The sequence below is a fragment of the Diabrotica virgifera genome, chromosome 9 (genome assembly GCF_917563875.1).
Source record: "Diabrotica virgifera virgifera chromosome 9, PGI_DIABVI_V3a".
Classification (NCBI taxonomy): domain Eukaryota; kingdom Metazoa; phylum Arthropoda; class Insecta; order Coleoptera; family Chrysomelidae; genus Diabrotica; species Diabrotica virgifera.
The window spans coordinates 208,073,348-208,092,607 of NC_065451.1; the positions used below are offsets into that span (position 1 = coordinate 208,073,348).

The following is a 19,260-nucleotide window of genomic DNA, read 5'->3' on the forward strand; positions in this document are numbered from 1 at the left end:
GAATAGTAGAAAAAATATGTTGGAACATGAAAGGAAGCCCTAACACAATTTGGAGAAAAATGGCCAATATTATTAGAGAGACGGCTATTGAAATACTTGGGAAAACGTCAGGAAAGAAGTTTGAGGATAAAGAGACTTGGTGGTGGTCAAATGAAGTACAAGGAAAAATAAAAGAGAAGAGAAAATTATATAAAAAGTGGCAAGAAACCAGATCGGACATATATCTTCAAAACTATATGGTCGCCAAAAAGGAAGCGAAAGTAGCAGTAGCAAAAGCTAAAGCAGAAGCGTATTCAAACCTATACGATCAACTTGATACCAGGGAAGGCGAAGCAAAGATATATAAAATAGCCAAACAGAGAGCAAAGAAAGCAAGAGATTTTAATCAGATTAGATGTATCCGAGATGAAAATAACAAAATACTAATTCACGAAAAGGATGTCAAAAAGAGACGGAGAAAGTGTTTTGACAGTTTATTAAATGAAGAATTTAACAGACAGCCTGTGGAGTTAACGGAGACAGTAACAGCAATGGTTACCAGAATAACAAACGAGGAAGTGGCTCAAGCGCTTCAAAAATTAAAGAAAGGAAAAGCAGTCAGACCAGATGATATTCCTGGGGAAGTATGGAGAGCATTGGGAGAGACAGGAATAAGTTGGCTAGCAGGTCTATTTAATAGAATTATGGAAGTTGGACAAATGCCAGACGAATGGAGAAGCAGTATATTAGTACCTGTCTACAAAAACAAGGGAGACATACAACAATGCACAAACTACAGGGCTATAAAACTACTTAGCCACACCATGAAAATATGGGAGAGAGTAATTGATAGACGGATACGTGAAGAAACTGAAATATCCGATAATCAATTTGGCTTTATGCAGGGCAGATCAACAACAGATGCAATTTTCATTGTAAGGCAACTGATGGAAAAATATAGGAATAAAGAGACCAACGCTCATATAGTATTCATTGATCTTGAGAAAGCATATGATAGAGTTCCTCGAGAGATTCTGTGGTGGGCACTCAATAAGAAAGGAGTCCCTGGCGAATATGTAAAGATTGTGAGAGATATGTATGAGGGAGTAACGACTAGTGTTAGAACAGGTGTGGGAGAGACTGATAAATTTCAGGTGAAAGTAGGATTGCACCAAGGCTCGGTGCTTAGTCTTTATTTATTCTCATTAATTTTGGACCAGATAACAGCGAAACTACAGGGTAGTATTCCATGGTGCCTAATGTATGCTGATGATGTAGTGTTGATAGGAAATAGTGAAAGAGACTTAGAACAAAAACTGGAACAGTGGAGACAAGCCCTGGAGGAAAAAGGTTTAAAACTTAGTAGGACAAAAACAGAGTATTTGGAATGTTCATTTAAAGATGGAGTTACTACAAATAATATGGTATCTTTGGATGGTGAAATGATTGTGAAAAGCAATAGTTTTAAGTACCTGGGATCGGTATTACAGAGTAATGGAGAAATAGATGCAGATGCATGCAGTAGAATTAGGGCTGGATGGATGAAGTGGAAAGAAGCGAGTGGTATGTTGTGTGACAGAAAAATTCCAATGAAGCTGAAGGGAAAATTCTATAAAACAGCCATAAGACCGGCTATGATGCACGGAACTGAATGTTGGGCAGTGAAAAAGAAAGAGGAACAACGAATGCATGTGGCGGAAATGAGAATGCTTAGATGGATGAGTGGAGTGACAAAGAAGGATAAAATTAGAAATGAGTATATTAGGGAAAGTCTAGGTGTGGCACCAATTGATGCCAAAATGAGAGAGCATAGATTAAGATGGTTTGGTCATGTTCAACGTCGAGACGTTAATCACCCAATACGAAGAATAGCTGAAGTGCAGATTCCTGGTAGGAGTAGGAGAGGAAGACCAAAGAAGACCTGGGCGGAGACGATAAGGCAGGACATGTTGGTAAAGGGGATTAACATTGATATGAAAGATAGAATTGTGTGGAGAAATGCAATTAGGGAAGCCGACCCCGCATAGGGATAAGGCAAAGAGAATGATGAATACATTTCCTAAAACCACTAATATATTCTTTTAATGACTTATTTGCACGGTTACAGATACATACATACCTATCTTGAAAGATTAGCAATGAACTACATATATGTACTGTCAGAACTACATACTGTCAGTGTGCGCAGGCGTGTGGTTGATGTACAATTTTACCCTCAATCGATTCGCCGCTAAAGAAGAATATCTTCAAAAATACGATCTTTTAACAGGAAACAAGAAAAATGATGAAAGGGTATTAATCAATGAGCAATGGGAAATAATGAAAAATTTACAAACTTGCTTTACACAACTGTTAAACAACAATGAAGAAGAAAGGGAAAGTCCCTAAAATTTAAGATACTATAGTAGTAGAAACAACTATAAAGGAAGAAGTAGAAAATAAGATGAAGGGACTAAAAAACAATAAGAGCCAAGGAATAATATAAATATCGGCTGAAATGATAAAATCAGAGGGGAAAAGGCTGTATAAAGAGATAAAATCAAATGGAAATAAAGAAAATGCAAAGAGGGTGAGCCATAGCAAGGATACGATCCATACACAAAACAGGTGACACAATGAAATGTGAATATCATAGAGGTATACTTAAAGAATCGACAAAATACATAATAATGGAAGAAACAGATAAATAAAAGACAATATCACATTGGAGGTAGAAGGAGAAAATATATGCATATTCAAGAGTTTTAGAATTTACTTACCCGAGTGTAAAATTAAATAAAATGGGACATGTGGAAGGAGGCATTAAGGCAAAAATAGCAAAAGGAAACAAAAAGTATGGAGCATTGCGATCATTAATGAACTCCAAATATGTCTCAAGAAAAACAAAAAAAAAATGTACAAATCAATTACCAGGCTTACAGCTACATATTATATATTTATGCGAAACAAGGGTGCTTAAAAAATCATAAATAGACCTTTTAGAAAGATGGGAGGAGAAATAAAAAGAGCCATATATGGAGATGTGAAAATAGATGATCAATGAATAAGAAGGAATAATAAAGAACTTGATGATCTGTATAACCAACAAATAGTAACGATGATAATCAAAGCACACAGAATACGATATTTAGGATACATTGACAGAATGGGAAAGAAAAGAATACCGAAAAAGGTACTAGGTAGTATGAAAACCAGTACAAAAAAGAAGAAAAGGTAGGTCAAGAAACAGATGGAAGGAAAGACAGTGTCGGTATATGAAGACTTACAAAAAATAATATTGAGAGTAGGAAAAAAAAGCGTTGAACAGAAAACAATAGAAGAGAATTATTAAGAAATGTATGGAAAGACCATAAGCAATATTAAATGCATTAAACAAATGTAAATAGTAATTGTATTGAAAAATTAAACTTTTCAGAACTAGGAATCCAAGACTTATTTTTTTATTTACAGTAGAGCGTCGATTATCCGAACTAATTGGGGGACATGGGTGTTCGGAAAACCGATTTGTTCGGATAATCGAACTACAATATATTGATACATATTTATAGTCATACATATTTATCCACGTGAATAAAAGCGTTGATTGAGGTATTGCAACCAATGCAATACCTCAATCAACGATAAAAGCCATATTTATATACCTACATATTTATTTATATCTTGATAATGACAAATAGCAACTAAACAAAAAAGTGTAGTCTTTACAACAACATATTTTTGGATACAATATTGAAGAAAATTGAAGATATTTTAAGCGTCAATTACTAACGCTTGCACGGTACTCGAGTGCGGCGCGCGGGCGTCGAGAGTTCGGATAAGCGGTCGTTTGGTTGATCGACGTTCGGATAATCGACGCTCTACTGTATAAACAAATAAATATAATTTTTTCTCATCCTCTATACTACTTACTTTTCTAAAACGTCGAGTCCTCCATTCTTCATCTTCATCTCCTGATTTTCTCTAGAGTGAAATTCGTCAGTATCATCAGGTCTATACATCGGTAGAACATGAAGCTGCTCTTCAGCTGGCCTGGTCACGTTTCTGTACTTACTTAAGGTTACAACAGCAGTACAACCATTGATCATGTTGTGAAGGTCTTTATGAGAGTGCGCGCAAAAGTCAACGCAAGCCGTGACGCCCGAAAAAGGCCTTCCAGGATTCTTTCCCAAGCGACAATCTGGTGATATGCTTTCAAAATTACACTGATTCTTAAAAGACTGCGGTGCAAGAGATCGGTATATCGGACTCAAATAGTCTGCTAGATCTTGTAGCTTATCCTCGACTAGAGCTTCCTCAGCTTTTTCCGTCATCCGAAACTTCCTCACTTCCTTAGATCTGGTGAACTTACATCCGTTGTAGTACATCGACCAAGAGCAACCAAACGTGAAGCTTGCTCCACAGGTGTTCTCATCTAGACCTTGACACGCACAGGTTCTTGGGTCGTTGGTAGCACATCTACGTTTCGTAGGAAGACCGAATTTGTTCAGTTTCTCCGTCAGCAAGGAGTAAAGCTCATCTGCGTTGGCTTGTTGTAAGCCATCCCAAACTACCAGGGCAACAACGATGAATGTTGAATGGCAAAAGTGTCCTCTTCTTTGCTTTACAATAACTAGGTACTTTTCGTTTTGGTCTTGACGACGGATGATCTAAAAATATATACATATATTATTAAGAACTATGAATCCTTATAAATATAATATAAGAAGAGAATGGCAGCTGTATATATCAGAGTTGTTTGAAGATGACAGAAAAATTATGAATTACTGAAACTAACAGAAAAAGATAACATAAAAGGAATAGCAAAACTTTTTTAGTGCAATATTATTATGTATCACTTTATCAATCAAAGATAGAGTAAAAATTTAAATTTTTAATTATAACGCGTGCACATATATGCGTGCACTGTATATTGATTTGTAACTATTTAGTAGAAGGTAGCTTTTACGCAGTGGGTTTCTCCTTAATGAGTTTTTCCCTGAAGACTTAGACATTTGTAAATACAGTGAAGTGAAATGACAATTTATTTCGGATTATAATTTAAAAAGATTGTTTGTTACGGGAAGGTAAAATCCACAGGTAGTTGTAATTATTAGTTTTTAGAAAATAAAGGTAGAGAGATTTGGAATTTTAAGTCTGTTTGTTTTAAGCACAAGAGTATTTGTATAATTTCCGGAAAGTGATTAGGATGAGTAGAGGTATTGTTTGAAAGAACGCCTGGTTTTTCGAATGAAAAAGAAGAATGTGGAAAGAGAAATGTTTCTGATTGGCTTGGCAATTTGGAATGGGGAAAGGGAAGTTTGAATGTTAAGACAGTTTGGAAAAGAAAAAGCATTGTGTGGCGGGCATCCGAGAAGGGCAGTCGAAAAGTTTTGGCGGATAGTTCAGAAGCAAGTACTAGTGGTTATTTGATAGTGGAGAGTAGCTGAAAAGTGAAACGAGAGACAAATCAAATTGAGAAGAAAAACCTCTTTGATTCTGTAAAGTCCAGGAGAGTAAGTTACAAGAACTATGGTTATTAAAATTATTTGTGACACCAAGTAACAAAGGTACTTGGGTCTCTGGAGATTATTATTGAGAGAAAGAGAGGAGAGAGTTTTGGAGTTTATTGAACGAGTACTGGTCAAAAGCGGCCTGGCTTGTGTTTTGGAGAAATAGTTGCTGGATTGATGCTGAGAACGGAGAGGGCTTTGATTGGTAGCCTAACATAATCAACAAGGAAGAGCTGTTTGGGTCAAGAGGAGACATCATTGTGTGTGAATCAAAAAAAAGGTCAGTCAATAACTTATGTGCTAGATGTTCTTTATAATCAGAAGTTAAAATATTTGCGTAAAAGCATATGAATTAAGATTCCAACATTTCAATAATTTAATAGGAAGTATAAGTAGTTTTGCAAATACCTTTTGTTTGTTTAGCTGATTTTATAAATGGTATCAGGAAAAAGCGATAAATATTTGTTTAAATTAGTTTAATTATATGGTAAAAATTTCATTTGGACAATTATGCCCACAGGATTTAATTGATAGATTTTCAGAGCATTGCTTTTGATAATAAAGGTATGTGTATGTGCTTATTTATGATTATTCTATTTATTTCCTCTTCCTATTTTATCCCGATAAGGATCAACTAAGAGATACTTAAGCCACGAGAAAGGATAAGTATAACCTAAGATAATTTTAGTTAATTTTTATGACAAAAAGGCACCCTGAGATTTTTTTTATTAATTGTTTATGTATGATTTGCGTCAATTCAATAATTAATTAAATAAATACTCAATTAAAATAAAAGTAATAGAAAGCAGATCATAACAATATATAACACTGGAGTGATTGCTACAGACTAGCTCAAGTCCATATTTGCAGATATTTGTCACAATACTTAAAAAACACAATGCTAGAAAATGCTTAGAATTTCGACTTATTAACACGTTGACGGACAGTGTGTCAAATGTATAAGCAAGTGTTGTGACACTATACATATTTTGTAAAGTAGAAAAGGGAAAATGCAACGCCTATAGACGTTGTGTCACATTACATCAATCGAAATTAGACGTCTATATACGTCCGTCAACGTGTTAAACTAATAATCCACACTCTTAAATTTTTCAAAAGAATACTTCACAACAGAATTAGAAGCAAATGCAAATATCTTGAAGAAAATTTGGTTGAAAATTTGGTTTTAAAAATGCTATGGGAACCAGGGAGGCACTTTTGCGCTAAACATCCTATTACACAAATGCCGTGATCAAAGATCAAAATACATCGTGGATTTCGAAAAGGCATTCCAAAAATTACATATTTGGGAGCTGTGATAACGGACTAACTAGACACAGACATATAAATACAACGCAGCGTAGCAACGACTAAAATTACTTTTATGAATTTGAAGACATTTCTTTGCAATAATCATCTCAGCTTAGGACTAAGACAAAGAATGATTGAGTGCTATGTTTGGTCTGTACTTTTTTATGGTGAAGAAGTGTGGACACTAAAAGTATCGACCATGAACCGAATTGAAGCATTGAAAATGTAAATTCATAGACGCATGCTGAAGATACTCTCCACAGCAAAAAAACACTAATGAAGAAGTACTTAGGAGGGTCAACAAAGATAGAGAACTGCTAAAGACTGTTAAACACCGGACAATGTCTTATCTGGGACATATAGTGAGAGTAAATCGATGTAGAATAATATAACTGATCCTTAAATGCAAAATAGAGGGCCTTAAAAGTGTAGCAAGAACACAGTTTCTTGGTTAAAAAACATGGACTCAGATATCAAATGCAGGACAATGATTCCATGTTGCAGAAGATCGAGAAGCCTTCGCAATGGTGATAGCCAACGTCGGTAAGTCTAATATGATACGTCAAAAAGAGAAAAAAAAATTTACACTTACCCATTTAGCTATCGGACAACCTTGTGCAGTCTTTCCCTCTTTTCCAGTGTATCGAATTTTCTCAATTCTGATAGATATTCCAGTCGCTCCAGTTCTACATTCCAGATCATACCTCAAACTTTTCAAAGTGTTAGCACAACCAAGATGAGTGTAATAAGTACCAGGCTCAAAGGGAGTTTCGTTCGGAGGAAAACAGCTACAAAGAGGTATTTCCATACCAAGTTGCTTGCACTTTTCTATCGATAAAGACGGATATAGAGGTTTAGCTTTTGGTGTGGATGTTGAAAAGGTGTTTTTGCTGCGTCTTTGAGATTTTCTACATGTTGGTGGTAATGTTTTTGTTGTTTGGTAGTTTCCGGACTGTTTTAAATAATCAGCTTCTTCATTAGAATCAGTTTTGAGTAAATTTTCTCGATCATTGTTTATAAGGTCTGCTTCATAAGTGTTTGATGAATGAAATGTATGGTTAGTAACATTTGTAGATGGAAAATGATGATTGTATCCCTTCAAATTTTGTACTGTATTGGATTGAGCAAATTTCGTATCTCTATGTTGGTCCAAGGAGTCATTATTAGAAGATTGTTGTAGTAAACGTGAGTTTTTTATAGAATCATTCCGATTCTGGGCGCCACCATCATCACTTAACGGTCTGGTTAAGTGGTGATGGTGGCTATACGATAAAAAATGACCGGTCGAGTTTTGTTCTACGGTTTTGCTCTCTTCCATCTTACTATTTTCCTGCTGTTTATTGAGTATCATCGTTTTTATCCTAGTATTGAGATTCACTTTATCCGCTTGGGAAAACGCCTTAGACGAATGCATCTCGTTTTGTACGTTATCTAGCTTATTTGGTGGGTTATTGATTTGTACGTATTGATTGTTCTGCTCCTCGTAGTTGGACTCCATTTTGACCTGCTGCTCCCACATCATGTGATCGTCACTTTGCCAGTGCTGGTGCTCCTGTCCGCTGTATTGGTCCTGGCCTGGGTAGCCACTAGAGCTGTGTGAATCTAGCTGCGGGCTGTTGCTGTTCACTTGTGGATACCCAGGCTGCCCGTTTCCCGAATTGGCATTTACGTAGTTCACAGTAGGATTCGGACTAAAGTTGCTTATCGAGGTATAAGTGTTGGTTTGCTGCGAATTCTGTTGAGGATTCTGCTGCTGTTGGTGTTGAGACTGCGGGCTAAAATTCTGATTGGGCGTTGGTGGGTTCATTATCGTATTCACCGACCCCGGTCTAGAATTACTTCCCGTTTGTTGCTGAGAATTATCACTAGTTGTATTACTTGTAGTCTGGATAAAATTCTGCTGCGAAGTTTGTTGACCACCCTGCTGTTGTTGAGCGATGTTATACTCTTGGTATTGTCGCCCACCAGAGGCTTGTTGTTGCTGTTGTACTGGACTAGGACTTGGTGTATGAGAATAATTTGAGTTTGGTCGTGGAGGTGCTAGCTGGACTTGCTGGTTTGGCGTGCTGGGAGGTCTTGGGTTCGTTAAAACCTGGACAGCGCCTGTGTAAAATGTGTTAGCTTCGAACGCTGGTTGCTGGTATGTAGCTTGGTAGATTCCGTTTGGGTATTGCTGATAAGTTTCGATTGGTTGTCCTGTCGCTGGTATTTGTTGGATGAATTGTCCCTGGGGCCAACCTAAAACGGGAATGGAATTTAAAAAATGCACAGACAAAAAATAGTCTATTGATCATGTAGTTACTTTAGAAAGGAACTACAACGTTAAATGGGTTTTGTTGCTTCATATGGCCAATGGACTCTCAAATGGGAAAAACCGCAGAGTGCTTCCATTTAAAGCGCTGCGTTTTTTAGAAAGGGGTAAATTAGTCCATTTTCAGTATTTTATTTATTCTAAGCACAAGTCAATAATTTTTTTTGACAAATATATATTCAAAAATGAAGCAAAAAACACTAAAAACGTGATTTTTTTTTTTGGTTTTTGACTCAATAACTTTTTCCGCGAGGGTGTAGGTATAGGCATTGTTTCACGGAAAAAAATTCTCTTCAAAATGACGTTTAGTAGGTGTCCTTAGGATGCATAGTATCCAAGATACGATTTTTCATAGTTCACCACTCGCCATTTTTGGACCATTTATCCTATTTTTTCGCAAGCTTTTATATAGCTATTTTCTACGTTTCAGGTATATACAATGGGACATTTAACAGAAATAAAAATCAATTACACTTAAAATGGTCTATTGAAATAAATTCAAGAACTAATTTAAAGCAAATACTTCTTCAAAGTTTTCTACTTTTAACAATTTTTGCTAACTTTTACGATTATTTTTAAAATTTCTCGTTTTAACATTTTTTCCTTGTATATTTAGGTATATACATTGCCAAATAAAAAAGGAAAGCTTATTTTCTATACTTTAAAATGGTCTATTGTAAAAGATTCTAAGACTAACGGTCCATCATGTATACTTCACACTACGTAGAAAAAAGTTATAGGAAAATAAGGAAAATGGCCCAAAAATGGAGTGAGTGGCGAATTTTAAAAAGTCATATCTCGGGTAATATGAATTTTAAGAACTTCCACCAAACGCCACATGGAGAGGAAGGATAGAAGTGTTTTTCTGTGAACCAATGCCCATACCTATACTCCCGTGGAAAACAGTTATGGGACAAAAAAGAAAAATCGAGTTTTTTTTTAAATTCACCCCTTTAAATTGTAGAACTCCGCGGTTTTTTCATATTTGGCGGCCATTGACGATATGAGTCAATAAAACCCCTTTTAGCCTTCTTTTTTCAGACATACTCAATAGTTTAAAAGTAGATAAAAATAAATACATACCCTGCGAAGGATCAGCTTGCCATACAGGTGTTGGAAAACGGTTGGGATCTGCGTAGAAAGGCATCGGAGTCTGAAAAATGAAGTTATTTATGTAAACAAAGAAAAACTTTAAAGATTAAGAAACTTTATACATAAATAGACCAAGTAGTAATAATAATCATTTGATTCTCCAAATATGCGTATCTCGATAAACTTGTAGATATCTTCTTCTCATATCTTGTAGATTTTGCCCTCACAGGCGTCGGATTGGGATTCCCGTTCTTCCTTTCCCCATTTTTAGATGCATTTCTATTTGTAGCCATCGTCTTTAATTATTAAATACTTTTCCCTTTATTATTTCCTATTTATTCGATCTGATCGATCCATTTCCTTCTGGGTCTTCTTTTTCTCCTTTTCCTTCTACTTCCCAATATTATCTTATAATTCTTTCGGGTTTCAATCCAGTAGTATGTCCGAACCAGAACATTTGCTTGTATTGTACTCAGTAATAGTTTGTTATCCTATCCAATTTTGTTTTTCCGCACATTGTTCTCAAATGTTTCATATCGATGGCATTAATTTTTGATTTATGTTTTTATAATTTGTCCAGTTTTCCCTTGCGTATGTTATTGGCAGTCTGCCGTTTTTGCAACAATTTCAGCAGTATTACGAAAGGGTTTTAGCTTCAAAAAAACCTTTTTAATACTCGACAAAATATGCGTCAAAATATCTTAGACATCCTGTACACTTGAATAAAAAAAATTGTATCTTTTCTACAAGGCACGGATATTTTTGTTCCCCCATTTAGAATACACACAATACTTTTGTTTATTAGCGTATATCCGAAACAGTTTCTTCTATCTCCAAAAATCGGCATATTGTTTCGTCCAGTTTGATATATTCCATTTTTACGATCTTTCCGAAAAGATGGACATTTGTTTTTTAACCTTGATAATGAAAATCCCCGTTATCATTGTCAGCTGGGTATTGGGGATTGGAGAGATCACCGTCTGATAGCTGGAGGGTCTCCCCTACCGTTGAGGTAGGTCGTGTTCTGGATGGAGTAGGAAGGGGCCCTTCCCCCTTGGGGTAACGAAATCGTATTCGGCCTGTCTCAACTCAACCCCAATTGCCGAATAAACTTCTACAAAAGGTTCATTTTATCTCGACAGGATATTCCTTTACTTTTCGAGGAGATTTTCACCCTATACACGTCTACTTAATAGTCGAGATACAAGACGGTTCTTCTTGTTTTGTTTTTAACGTGGTCTTGGAAATTCTGACAAGGTCATTAGGATGGGAATTTGACTTTTTCTTCTAATACCAGGTGATTTTTTTACTACATTTTACTTGTTCGGCAACTATGGCCACTCACACGGGGCGGTTACAAACAAGATTACAAGAGATATAATAGCATTAATAAGTTATGTCATATCAAAAAAAAAATTTCTAGAGTTTATGATACAATGATATTTTTTGGAAAACTGAAGAACTCTGTCTAACTTGTTGGTATTACTTAAAATGTCACATAGCTGCGGTTTGAGTTTTAGCTGTCGTCTTACTTCACTAAACTGATGACATTCGGTAAGTCGATGGTCTCCAAAACACGCTGTACGCAGTTTACGGCGTCTATTGGATACCACCGGCTAAGTCGGTGGTCAATTCAATTCACCCCGTAATTTGAATTTGTTTTAGAATTACTCTTTTTTAACTAATTTCGGTTTTAAGATAAGTTTTTGTTCTTCAAAGTTTATTAAAAGTAACGAAAATGAACAATTTTCCTACGGCGTGACGTTGTGCGCAGCCTACAACGTCTATTGGAGACCACCGGCTTAAGCATACTCTGTACGCAACCCACGGCATTTATTGGAGACCACTGCCTAAGAATGTGGTTCACTGTATGTAAGATAGATAGGCCGGATATCTGATATCATCAGGAAGCTGTGAGTAAGTTTGGTGTGGCCTGTACGGATTCTTCTTATAATTCTAAGGTCTTGTCTAGAGAGTCCTGTGGACCAGTGTAAATTGGCTTATATAATGAGAGCTGGATTGCACGTAAGGATGTATTTAAAGACTTCTAGTGGGTTTGCCATGATCTTCAGGTGAATATGTACGCTTCTGTTTCTAAATCTTTGCTAATTTGGATGTGGGTCGTTGACGTGAATCCCAGGTGATTGTAATAAATATCATCTTGATTTATTTCTTTAATATCTAGAAATTTATCGAAATACAGTAGAGCGTCGATAATCCGAACCCTGGTAATCCGAACGTTCGCTAATCCGAACGCAAAAAAAAATTATGAAATTAAAAAATATGACCGCGGATTTTTGTTTTGTTTATACAGAAATACATACAATATATTTGTTTATTATGCAGGTGTTTTATTCCTTGTAACCAAAACGTATGTACATATGTACATAATATGTACTATGTTTATGAGCTTTGTATGTATTTTGAACATATGTTCGATATAATCCGAACAATTTGATAATCCGAACTACCCCTGTACCAATTAGTTCGGATTATCGACGCTCTACTGTACGAGGCATGTTTGGAGAATCAAATGAATAGAAATACTTTTTCTTCTTTTTTTTTGTGTAGACATGACTGTCTGTTTTTCCAATGTGCCTCCAGTAGGTTGTCGTTCTATCGTTTAGATGATCACCTCTTCAAGAAATTTACTTATTCATTTAATTTTCATTGACCTAGAGAAGGTCTATGAGACAGAACCCTTAAAAGATTATTTGAAGTATTGACGAAGGCAGGCCTAAGTAATGCATACATCAACGCTATAGCGAACATGTACATAAATGCAAAAAGTGCCGTTAAATCGGAGAACAAAATTTCAGACGTATTGCCTCATTGCCTGCCACAAAAAGTTTGAGGCAAAGCTGTGTAAACTGGAGGAAAAAATGAACAGGAATGGGAATAGAACTTAGGAATAAAAGCATAACAAATCTTTTCTTTGCAGACGATCAAGTGATTTTATGACTAACGATGAGGAAGAGATGGATTATAATCATCCGAAAGTTAACCGAAAACTACGAAAATTGGGGACTCGCGATCAACATTAACAAAACGGAATTTCTTAGAATAAAGGACGAAGTAAGAGACCCACAACTCTCGAATTTAAATATCTAGAAACAGTGATAGGCAAGGAAGGAACATCGAAACGGAACATTCAGCAGAAAATACAGCAGGGGCGAAATGTTGTATACACTAAACTCATTACATTGCTCTCCTAAAATTAATTTAGAAAACAAAAATAACAATCTACAAATCAATTTTAGAACGAATAATTTTGACGTACGGAACTGAATGTTGGCAAATGACGATTACAGAGAAGGAAAAACTGGAAGTGATAGAAATGGACTATCTAAGAAGATATCCATACGTGTTGGATATCCAGACTTGATCACATCCCAAATGAAGAAATAAGAAGAACAGAAAGAATTTACAATACCGTAAATACAACAGAATCCAAATAGTTGAGGAAATGAAGCATTTTGGCTCGAAATTTTTTCGTCCAGCATGGATTTACTTGAAATTTTCACAGAAGGTAGGGAATAGTCCAAGGATCATTTTCTATATCATGCCGCTGTACGCTAAAACCTTGGGGGTGATTGCCACCCCATCTCGGGGGTGGGAATTTTGTATTACATTTTAACCATGTAAATTGATGTAAAGAGTGATTCTAAGAAAAAAATGATTTTTACATTTTCTTCGTAAAACTAATATTTTTCGATTTATTCGCTCTTAAAAGTAACAGTTTTTCGTCGAAAAAATCGACTTTTTTAGAGGGTTTTTTGAGAATACCTCGAAAAATACGCATTTAATCAAAAAACTTTAAATAACAAAATTGTATATTTTAGTAACATAAACTAAATTCTTGTTCTATAATATCTTTAAGACCAATATAAACCGAGATACGGCATGTTAAAGGTTAGCTTTACTCGTCAAATGCATAATTTGAAATCTAATAATAAAACACTGAAAACGTTTGTTTTCTATACTTCCACAGAATTTATTATAACTAAGTGACTACAGCTGTTTCGGCAGAGTGCCTTTCTCAAGTGATATAGTTTACAATGTGTTTGCCTTTTTAAGTCTTCAACTGAAGAGGTTGAGGAGTGGGGAGCTGTTTGTCTCGAGTTGGTCATTCAGAATTATATCTGTATTTTTCAGTTTATTAATTTCCATAGATTCTAAAAAAGATAGCTTAAGGCCTTTATTTTGAATATGCAGAATTTGAAACTCTTCATTGAAAGAATGATTATGATCTAGAAGGTGAAGTGCGTATGTAGAAGTGTCTGTTTTTCTATTGTTGAATGCCCTTTTGTGTTCTGCTATCCGTTTGTCAAAAGTTCTGCCAGTTTGACCGATGTACGTTTTCGGACAGTCACCACACGTTAGTTTGTACACACCACTCTGTAGTTGCTTTCTCTTTCGGCTTTTATTGTTCTTAATATATTTGCTTAAGTTGTTGTTAGTTCTGAAAGCTGGTGTTATTCCTTTCTTTTTTATGTATCTGGCTATTTTTGTTGTTATCTTGCCAGTATATGTGAGAGAGCAGAAGGTACTGGGTTCTTTCTGTGGTGGTGGATACACTAATTTCAGGGCTTTCTTATGGAGTTTTTGGTTTAAAATTTTGTTAACTGTTTGTTCGTTATAGCCGTTGTTTACTGCTATTTGTTTAATGATGTTTAGTTCTATCTCGAAGTTATTTTTTTCATGGAAATTTCTGTCAGTCTATGTATCATGCTATGGTAGGCTGCTAATTTGTGTTGTGTAAGATGGGATCATGAATTGTGTATAGTTGTGTATGTATGGGTAGGTTTATGATATACGGAGAACTCATGTTTGTTGTGTAGTCTGGAAATCGTTACATCTAGAAAGTTTATGGAGTTATTCTGTTCTGTTTCTATTGTAAACTCAATATTATTATGAAGTGAATTAATATATGATAGAAATTGGTCAAGTTGTCTGTTAGTTCCTGTAAAGCATACTAGTATATCATCCACGTATCTCCACCAATATAAGAACTGTTTAAATACGGGATGTTTAGAAATTGTTGTTTCAAGATGGTTCATAAATATATCTGATAGCAATGGGCTTAGAGGATTACCCATAATAAGTCCTGCACTGTTGTTTGTGTATATTTGATTATTGAATTCAAAATAGTCTTGATTTATGCAAATTTCAAGAAGGTGTAAAATTTGTGCAGGACTTATTATGGGTAATCCTCTAAGCCCATTGCTATCAGATATATTTATGAACCATCTTGAAACAACAATTTCTAAACATCCCGTATTTAAACAGTTCTTATATTGGTGGAGATACGTGGATGATATACTAGTATGCTTTACAGGAACTAACAGACAACTTGACCAATTTCTATCATATATTAATTCACTTCATAATAATATTGAGTTTACAATAGAAACAGAACAGAATAACTCCATAAACTTTCTAGATGTAACGATTTCCAGACTACACAACAAACATGAGTTCTCCGTATATCATAAACCTACCCATACTGACACAACTATACACAATTCATGATCCCATCTTACACAACACAAATTAGCAGCCTACCATAGCATGATACATAGACTGACAGAAATTTCCATGAAAAAAATAACTTCGAGATAGAACTAAACATCATTAAACAAATAGCAGTAAACAACGGCTATAACGAACAAACAGTTAACAAAATTTTAAACCAAAAACTCCATAAGAAAGCCCTGAAATTAGTGTATCCACCACCACAGAAAGAACCCAGTACCTTCTGCTCTCTCACATATACTGGCAAGATAACAACAAAAATAGCCAGATACATAAAAAAGAAAGGAATAACACCAGCTTTCAGAACTAACAACAACTTAAGCAAATATATTAAGAACAATAAAAGCCGAAAGAGAAAGCAACTACAGAGTGGTGTGTACAAACTAACGTGTGGTGACTGTCCGAAAACGTACATCGGTCAAACTGGCAGAACTTTTGACAAACGGATAGCAGAACAAAAAAGGGCATTCAACAATAGAAAAACAGACACTTCTACATACGCACTTTACCTTCTAGATCATAATCATTCTTTCAATGAAGAGTTTCAAATTCTGCATATTCAAAATAAAGGCCTTAAGCTATCTTTTTTAGAATCTATGGAAATTAATAAACTGAAAAATACAGATATAATTCTGAATGACCAACTCGAGACAAACAGCTCCCCACTCCTCAACCTCTTCAGTTGAAGACTTAAAAAGTCAAACACATTGTAAACTATATCACTTGAGAAAGGCACTCTGCCGAAACAGCTGTAGTCACTTAGTTATAATAAATTCTGTGGAAGTATAGAAAACAAACGTTTTCAGTGTTTTATTATTAGATAAAATGAACTTCCATCAAGTAACGGTCGAATCCATCAATAATTTGAAATATTCAAAGCCAAATAACGGGAAAAATTTGCATTTTTCGAGGAAAACTTAAATAATCTTTTTTCAAGTAAACAATTAATCCTTTCAAAGGATAATAATAAAAAAGTTTTAGCATGAAAATAAAGCGACTTATGATCAAAAAAATGTCGCTACCTGCTTTTCTCTACGAAAAAATCAGTGAAAATAACCCCCTAAAAATTGGTCTTCACCTTTCTGCAACTCCTCGTATATTTGTATTTTCAATACACCCAAGAAGTTTGACCTATTCAAGAGGCCTAATTTTCGAAAAATTGGAGTTTAAAAGAAATGATTTTTTGCAATTTCGTATTTTTCACATTTTACTTCAAAATATCTCCGAAAATACTGGAGATATGAAAAAAGTGATAGACAACTAAATTGTAGCTTTTTTAATGGTTAAAATTATATTGTGCATCGGTTTCCATTAGAGTAAGCAGTTAGCGAGATATAGCCGTTTAAAACCTCTATTTACGAGCAAACACCCTCTTATTCGAGCCCTTTAAACCCACTCCAATTAAAAACTAAGGGATCAAACGGAATTTAATTTACACAGTCTTATAGCTCTTCAAAAATTCTTACAAAATCATTTTTGAAAAACTTTTTATCGCCAAAAATGAAGGAGCTATGTTTATAAAACGATTTTTTTTTTCAAAATATTTGAATAGTCCGCTTATGGAACATTTTCAATGCATGTATAATACCACAGAACTGGTTCGTATACTGAAAGATGACTTAAAAACTATTTGTATTTGTACTTTTACATATTTGTATTTTTGTATAAATAAATGTTTTTGTAATTCTTTAATTCTACTTTTTTTTTCTGTATAGATCTATTAAATTATGTACTTATAAAAATTGTAAATGTTCTTAAGGGTGGTTTTTAAGGGTTGAAATATTTTGATATTATGTCCTAAAGCATAAAACAATCATTATTTTTAGCCAATCAAAAACAAATTTTACCCATATTAAAGGTTATAATATGTTTATATAATTTTTGATAATAAGGGGTAGTTTACACCCCTAAAAATAATTGGCGCCCTTGAGCATGTTATAGAATATTAAGTACAGGGTGAGATGATCCTAATCCCAAATTTTTATGTAAATCGATGTAAGCCGAAATTATTCTTTTAGGATCAGTCAATTTTTTATATATAGCTCCAACAAGGGTGGTTTTAAGGGTTGAAATATTATGATAGTATGTTTTAAAGCATAAAACAATCATTACGTAACTAATAAGAACCATATGTTGACAATATTAAAGTTTAGATTGTTATTTTATAATTTTTTACAAGTAGTTTTTATAGGGGTAGTTTTCACCCCTAAGAAACCAAAAGCGTACAACGGCTCAATATAGAAAATGAACTAGAGGGTGAAATGAGCCTAATCCCAAATTTTTGTACAAATCGATGCTGGACGAAAAAATTGCGAGGTTTTGCCATTTTTTCAGCTTCAATTCCTCGACTAAAACATCTTTTATGGTACGGGCATGAAATGCGAATGAAAGATAAACGATGGTTAAAATAGGCCTTAAATTATGTTCCATGGAATAAGAAGGAGAGGAAGACCAGCATTAGAATGTGGAGAATGAATCAGACGAATAATGAAATAGAGCCATAAAGGAAACAGAGGAATGAACCGACCGAAAAAGGTGGAGATCTAAATACGAGATAAGGTAAAATTAATTTTGGTTTTTGAATTTATGTTCATTAGAGGTCTGATGCTTTTCTTTTTTAACATCTTCGTTTTTCATGGGTTCGATAAATCTTATTGTTTAATTTTTCAATAATTTAAACATTTCTAATGCAGCATTCAAATTTGTCCAGAAGATACGAGTTTGGAGCGGAAATATGTTAAGATTTTGATTAGTCTTAGATTTAAAAGAAGTAGGTAAGTACCACTTACCATTTTTTTTCGTGTGGTCTACACTTGGAAGAAACTTGGTCTAATCTTTTTAGAGTTCGAAATAGTCTGTACTTACCATTGGTTGTTGCTGGACGGGCATAGATTGTTGAACCTGAGTGGGTTGCGGACTGGGCCTCGAAGGAGGCTGTGCTGTAGGTGTCACCACCGTGCTGCCGTTGGTTTCGGGTGAAACGAGGGTAGCACCACCTAGAGGAGCTCCGGAACCCGCTGGCTTTCTACCACGATAACTCTGAAAGAGAAAAAGACCAATATAACTACATATTTAAAGCACCGGAATATTTAACTAAATACTTCAATGAAGCTTTGCACGAAACTAAAAAAGGTATTCTACTACCTGCAAGGAAAAATATTTGGAAAGCGATGTCCAGGAAAAAGAAGAACATCCTGGTTAAAGAACCTCAGAAGATGTTTTAACACATATGTGTAGCTTTTCTGCGCTGCTGCGGATAAGAAAGATTGCCATGATAATCGCCAACATTAGCAACGGACAGGCACGTCAAGAATATAGGCTATTGATTATGTATTTTAGAAAGGAACTACAACGTTAACGGGGTTTTATTGTTTTATAGAGTCAATGGACCTCTATATATGAAAAAACCGCGGAGTGCTACCATTTAAAGGGGTGCGTTTTTAAGAAAGGGGTGAATTAGTCCCTAGGCACAGAGCGAATTAGAGTGAGTTCTATTCACCTTTAGTACAAAAATGTCTACAGGAAAATTGTTCCAGGTTAAAT

At 35.0% G+C, this 19,260-nt stretch overlaps 1 protein-coding gene across 2 annotated transcripts in view; it reads right to left on the minus strand.

The window, feature by feature from the left end:
* Positions 1-19,260, minus strand: part of LOC114331696 (DNA N6-methyl adenine demethylase) — a 189,027-nt gene that overhangs the window by 14,690 nt on the left and 155,077 nt on the right. For both annotated transcript variants that reach the window (XM_050662575.1, XM_050662573.1), the window contains exons 3-6: positions 18,583-18,756; positions 10,174-10,243; positions 7,372-9,017; positions 3,889-4,625 (exon numbers count right to left, since the gene is read on the minus strand). In XM_050662575.1, coding sequence (XP_050518532.1) covers positions 3,889-4,625; positions 7,372-9,017; positions 10,174-10,243; positions 18,583-18,756 — 2,627 coding nt within the window. The remainder of the gene's footprint in view (positions 1-3,888; positions 4,626-7,371; positions 9,018-10,173; positions 10,244-18,582; positions 18,757-19,260) is intronic.